Genomic DNA, 6,800 nt, shown 5'->3' with positions numbered 1-6,800 from the left:
GCTGGAATGAGATTTAAAACAACCTTCTACCTCTTTAGAATCAATTATTTGCTATGAGCAAACCTACAGTTGTGCTGGTGAAAAGAACTCTGTTTTCTCAACATCTTGGGTCATTCTAGTTAACTGAAATTTGCTTCCTAGGCAGGTATAGGATGAACATGTATTGCCTGCCCCAGTTGTAGACAAAAGACTACCGGAATAGGCTGTGATTCTTTTATCCGCTTCACCTTTTGATGAGATTGTGCAGAAAGCTTTAGCTTGGTACAATGATTCTGGCTAATGCAGTAATCAAACAAGTCTTGCTGCTTTCCTCGGCAGAAACAAATCAATTTAAGATCCCACTTGGGAATTCACTGTTTCCTCTCTACGGACTAGGTTCAAGGCAGGTGTCTCATTCTGGCTGAAATCAAGCAGAAATCCTTAGAGAACCGTGTGATAAAGCCCCATTTGCTTTTAACTGATTAAAAAACATAAGTACAGACCACATATCTGGTATACTATTTTAAAAATGATCCCTTTATTCTTTGGTTAATAAATTCATTCATAGGATTCCTCATCTTTTCAAAAAATATATCAAACCAGTTCAGTCAAAGACATTTAACCATTTGGAATTGTAAATTAAGTCATTTCCTTCTCCCTTGAGCCTTTACATTAGTGAAATCCCTGGGCGAGCACTCCAGAGACCATTCTGGCCTCCATAGTTCCTGGGCCATTCTGCCTGGTGAGATAAAAAGGAAGCAGAAGCAGTTTTCCTATCAGGAGAAGCTGCTGCTTCGAAAAAGTCTTTCTTCAGGGAAAAATCTCATCAGCCTGAAGATTCTTAACTCCTTGACTTTGAAACCTGCCCAGTTCAGAGATGTGCTGGCAGAGAGATGTTGGTTTGCTGCTCTCTGCAGGCTGCACTCAGCTTCGATTCGTTAGAGGAAGAAGGGATGAATCCTTAGGGATCTGAAAAGAAAAGGAAACAAGTTAATTCCAAAAATAAGCCAAGAGTGGGGTGGGGAAAATTCAAACAAATATAGCATTTAGGACATGTAAATATGGCCACTATATAGTGTTAAGTGAAACAGGATATAAAACAGTATGATTCAATTTTTGTCAGAACAGATTTAGTTATACCAGAATGCTAAACTTTGGTTATCTCAGTGGTAGGATTATGGGTAACTTGAATTATATTCTTTTTACTTATCTGTATCAACTAAACTTTCTATAATAAATATGTACCATTTTAGTAATAAGAAATTAGTTAAAAAGTAGTTGTGCCAAGGGGACTTATTTCGTGCTAGTCGTGTCCTGTTCCTTGAGCTAGATGCTGTAGGTCTTAATCAGGCTGCCGGCTTATGAAACGTGGACTTCTCTATATGTAGAGTTCAATTAAAATAGTTTTTAAAAAGTAGTAGTTACAGGAGCTCTCATTCATTACTGGTGGGAATGCAAATGGTACAGCCATTTTGGAAGACAGTTTGGCAGTTTCTTTCAAAATGGAACGTGCTTTTACGATCCAGTAATCTCACTCCTTGCTATTTACCCAGATGAGCTGAAAACGTATATCCACGCAAACGCCTGCACACGGACGTTTATAGCAGCTTTATTTATAACTGCCAAAAACTTGGAAGCAACCAAGGTGTCCTTCAGGAGGTGAATGATAAGTACGGTGTGAGTGTGGGCAGGGACAAGGGGGCATATGGGGACTCTCCACTTTCTGCCCAATCCTGTGAGCCTAAAATTGCTTTTTAAAAAAAGTGGTTGTAATTGTATTAACCAATGTTACCCCAATAAACTTAATTAAAAATTAAAAAAAAATAAATGATAAAAACAAACAAAAAAATGGTTGTAGTCTTCTGGGAATAGAATAAAAACAAACTGTAAACATTAAACAAGGGAACTGTACGGTATGTGACATATCTCAATAAAGCTGTTTATATTTTTAAGTGATTGCACTCACATTAAAATTGATATAAAGTACAGACACAATATGGATGAACCTCATAAACATTGTGCTAAGTAGAGAAGCCACACGCAAAAGGCTACATACTACATGAAATGTCTAGAATAGGCTGAAACAGAAAGATTAGTTGTTGCCAGCAACTGGGGGGGTGGGGGGTGCGGGTAATGGGTACGAGGTTTCTTCCTGAGATGATGAAAATGTTCTGGAATTAGATTGGTACAGAGCTTTACCACTTCCTGAGTGTACTAAAAACAACTGTATACTTTTAAAGGGCGAACTTTATGGGATGTGAATTATATCTCAATAAAGCTGTTATTTTTAAGAAACAGAAAAAAGTCATGGCAGATTTTGGAACATTGTTTTAAAAAGCTATGTGCCTAGAATTTGAAAATCATAGTCTTTCAACAGTATAGCGTGATGTACATTAAAAAACTAATTAAAAATGGCCATACATTAAGAAGCCTAGAATCGAGTACATTTTTCCAGTGCTCTCACTTGAATGGGAACTGGAATCTGATATCTGAGAAGGCATTTACCGTTAGCAGCAGGACACAAGTGAAAGTCCCAGCTTCTGGCTCAGGAACGTCAGACTGTGTCAGTATGGGTCTATTAAAGGCAGCAGCTCCCCACAACGAGAATCCAGTTTCAGACACGCCAAGTCATCCGACCGCGTGGGACCAATATTCAGTATTGCAATTGGTAGCTTCTTCTCCCGTGCAGTGAGGATAAACCTGTAACCAGAGTACACCTGTGCGAGGAGACACAGGTAAGATCTCTAGATGCAGGAAGACAGAAACCAAACTGGGAGCCTCTCGGGGCAGTCACCACCCTACCAAGTCAGATACCTGCAAGGACGATCCCACCACCAAGAGAGAGTCGGCTTCTCTGATCCGCCTGTGCACAAAGTCCACCTTGTCGGGGTTCACCGTGTCCCCGAAGAAAACGACGTCTGGTTTCAGGGGGCCACCACATCGAGCGCAGGATGGGACTCGAAAGCTCTGTACCTGCTCCTCAGTGAGAAAGACATCTCCATCAGGAGCCACGCCATGGGCCTCAGCACTCCAGGTGGGGTTCAGGATTTCAAAACGCTCCTGCAGCACCCTGCGGGAAGTCTGTTCACCACAATCCAAGCAGAGGACCCTGAAACCAAAGAGGAGGCTAACTGATCGGTCTGTCCTGGGGAAGAACGAAGCTGTCAAAGACATTTCATCCCCAGCCATTTATAGCCCCTCCATCGTGGCTTCCTTTTCCTAACACCCACAGTTTCTTCTCCATTTTAGGAATACCTTCTCTTGACCTCCTTAGCTACCCCCGTTTCTCACCTTCTACTGCCAAACCTTCTAGAACAAGTAATGTACACTTGTTTCCTTACTATATGCTCCTTGCTTAACCTTCCGCCAGCTCATTTTTATCCTTAACTGCAAATTCTTTACCAAATGATTTCCTGAATACCCAAACCAGTTTTTCCCTCCATTCCCATTCTCTGCTGTCCTCATCTGCTATAATTGTCGTGACTCATCCCCATCCTTTCTTTAAAACACTTTCTTTCCTTGCTGTCTATGACACGGTGTCTTCCGGTTCTCTTGTCAGCTCTCTAATCAAGAGAACATGAGCTCCATGAGGGCAGGAACTTTAAGTCTTGCCCACTGTTTGGCAAGACCACCGCTCTCGACCACTGCTCATGACCAAAAGGTGCCCAGTAAACAGCTGTTGGAGGAATGAAAGGTTGTTTAGTTGGTTCCTCCCCTGCTCCTCGATCCTCTAGCTTGTTTTCTTTCTGCGTTCCTAACCTTGGGGACTCTCCATTTTCACGGCTTCAGTGCTTCTGTGCTGGTGGCTTCCCCTGCATAGGACTCCATGTCTGCTCTCTCTCCCAAACTCGAGTCCAATTCCAAGTGTTCTTGACTGTCCTGCCAAGTTTACGTTCTGTCTTTGACCACTCCTCCCCAACTTCTCCATCACCATCATTGCTCGAGTTACTTGGGCTGAAACACTTGGAAAAAAACTTGTTACCCGTTTTTCTCCTTTTTATCTAGTCAGCCATCAGATTATGTTGACTTTTTTTTTTTTTTTTACTTAAAAGGATCCTCTGAAATGACAAGAAGTCTTGGATTTGTTTTAAACTATTTAAGAAGAGATGAAGAGAGATAAAGTAGACATAAAATCTTTGAATCTGAGCAATGGTATATAGGAGTTCATTATACTATTTACTTTTGTGGATGTTTGAAATTTTCACCATAAAAAAAAAAAAACAACAACTTTTAATGGACCCATAGCCATCATTAGTTCTCTCATTCCTCTGATGTCACCTTAGTCTGGGTCCTTCAGGCTGACCCTGAGCCACTCTTTCTAATCCTGTCTAGCCTTCCTCAAATGCTATTTTTGTCATGTTGCTTTCTTGCTCAGAAACCACTAACGGCCCGCTTTGGTCTCTCACAGCAGACCCAAATTGCACTGCATGATTTTCAGATGCATCTGTGAGTTGGGTCTAGCCTTCCCAGACATCTGACTTCATAGCAGTCTCCACAGAGGCCAGACCAGACTCCTCTGGGCTCTACAAATTCCTTTCGTTTAGAAAGCCCTCTTTCCCCTCTTTGCCTGGTCAAATCTGAGCCAGTCTCAAGCCACACCTTACACATAAAAGCTGTCCTCATTTCTCCGATCTTTACTCAGTCTGTTTCTTTAAACTTGTAAAGCATGTCTACCGAGGACCACACAATTTAACAATCACGTGTGGAGTTGTTTGTCATTAAACATGTTATTTTTGGGTCTCTCTCAAACAGATTACAAAGTTCTCACATATAAAGTAGACCATATTTTATACTTTGGTTTTGATCCTGCCACACCACCAAGTAGCACGCCAGCACACACCACATGTTACAGGCACCCAATAAATATTTTACGATTGGCAGGAGGATCTCTGGGGCTTTAAGATAAGGAAATGGTCTCCAATTAGCTACAAGTTATTGCCAGGGCTGCATGTATTCCTTCCATCAATATTTACTGGGTTCTGACTATATGCCAGGCTATAGTGTGTTCAATGTGTCTGGGCACCAGACACAGCAGTTTGTAGCATATGCTGTTGGGGCTCTGCTCATAGTCCCTTCAACACACCCAGAGGTCACTGCATGCAGTTCTCTTTTAAGCAACTTCCTGTGGCTGAGGAAGCCTTCTCTGGAGGAGCAGAGTCAGTGTTAGGGACTTAATTCCCCAAGAGTGACCTTCGCCCAGTGACGGATCGGAGATGGTAGATAAACACCCCAGCTTCCTTGGTTTTCAGTGAGACAATCCTGAAGCCTTCTCTAAGGCAGTCAAAGGGCCCTCACTAAACTGAGCTCCAGCTGCCCGAAGCAGTAACCCATTTATTAGTGTACCCTTTCTTGGTTTTCCTCCCTTCCCCGATTCACTTCCCACTCCCTCACTAAGTTTGCTGAGATCACCTCCCAAATAAACAACCTACTCCCAAATCCTCTTCTCAAGGTCTAACGAAGACAACAGTGATCAAGATGGCCAAGGTGCCCGCTCTTATGGAGCACACGTTTCTGCGTTCAAACCGTTTAGACCTTCCTGCACCTGTGCATGCATCCGTGGAGTTCTGTCAGGCGCTGGCTCCCCGCCTTGGTGTGCAAGGCGTCCACATTTTGGGTCACCAACCAGTACAGCTTTCCGAGTCTTTCCCAGTTGCTCAGAGTCCAGTGTGCGGGGTTAGGCTGGTGGGAGGAGAACTGAGGCCAGCCCACAAAGTTTCTGGCCCAGTACCGCTGGCGGACTGGGGCACTCCGAACAAAATCCCCATGCTGGATGGGCCGCCGGTCAGTGCGGGCATAAAGTCCCACCTTTTCTGACCTGTAGTCTGGGATCCCCGACTCGGTGGAGATTCCTGCCCCGGTCATCACTAGGAGTCTCTTGGAAAGGGTGATGAAGCGCTGTAACTCTTTGACCTTCGCAGGGTCTGCAGGAGGACTTGGTGGCACAAATAACCCAATGGAGCCATGTGAGCAATGCCGGCTGAGGTTCACCATCCAGCAGCCTTTCGCTGCCCTGAAAGTCAACCCAAAGCTCATTCTCATTCTAGAGAGAAAGAAACCTCGTGAGAAACCCACTTATTTATTGAGGTATAACTGACATATAACATTAATTTCAGGTGTGTGACATAATGATTCAATATATGTATATATTGTGAAATGATCACAAGAAGTCTAGTTATATCCATCACCATATATGGTTACAAAAATTCTTTTTCTTGTGTTGAGGACTTTTAAGATTTAATCTCTTAGCAACTTTCAAACATGCAATACAGTATTTTTAACTCTAGTCACCATGCTGTACATTATATCTCCATGACATTTATTTCATAACTGGAATTTTATACCTTTTGATGACCTTCAGTCATTTCCCCCATCCCCCTACCTCTGCCTCTGGCAACCACCAATCTGTTCTCTGTATCTGTGAGCTTGAGATTTTGTTTTGTATTTTAGAAATTCATTTTTAAGAACAAAGGTAACCATCAACTGATGAATGAATGGATAAACAAAATGTGGTCTACCCACACAGTGGAATATTATTCAGCTATAAAAATGAATGAAATTCTGATATTTGCTACAGGATAGATAAATACTAAAAACATTATGCTAGGTATAAGATGCCAGTTACTAAAGGACAAATACCATATGATTCCACTTATATGACGTCCAGAATTGGCAAATCCATAGTGATAGAAAGTAGATTAGTAGTTGCTGGGAGCAGGAGGAAGGGAGAATGTATCAGAACTTCATTCGTTTTTATAGCTGAAAAACAAAGGTATGATCTAGGCACTGAGCATCAATAGCTGCTAACATTACAAAAAGAGAGG

The 6,800-nt window shown here is 42.4% G+C and overlaps 1 protein-coding gene across 2 annotated transcripts in view; it reads right to left on the bottom strand.

The window, feature by feature from the left end:
• Positions 1 to 495: 495 nt before the first annotated feature.
• SIRT4 (sirtuin 4) overlaps positions 496 to 6,800 on the bottom strand; it is a 9,406-nt gene continuing 3,101 nt past the window's right edge. Inside the window, exons 2-5 of one of the 2 annotated variants that reach the window (XM_011355866.2) lie at positions 5,522 to 6,019; positions 2,794 to 3,088; positions 2,485 to 2,696; positions 496 to 948 (exon numbers count right to left, since the gene is read on the bottom strand). In XM_011355866.2, the coding sequence (XP_011354168.1) occupies positions 2,544 to 2,696; positions 2,794 to 3,088; positions 5,522 to 6,018 (945 nt within the window). In that variant the 5' untranslated portion in view covers position 6,019 and the 3' untranslated portion in view covers positions 496 to 948; positions 2,485 to 2,543. The remainder of the gene's footprint in view (positions 949 to 2,484; positions 2,697 to 2,793; positions 3,089 to 5,521; positions 6,020 to 6,800) is intronic. The other variant, XM_011355867.2, reaches the window with a different exon arrangement.

This window comes from Pteropus vampyrus, unplaced genomic scaffold, assembly GCF_000151845.1.
Source record: "Pteropus vampyrus isolate Shadow unplaced genomic scaffold, Pvam_2.0 Scaffold23, whole genome shotgun sequence".
NCBI lineage: Eukaryota > Metazoa > Chordata > Mammalia > Chiroptera > Pteropodidae > Pteropus > Pteropus vampyrus.
This window is presented reverse-complemented; position numbering and strand designations above follow the sequence as displayed.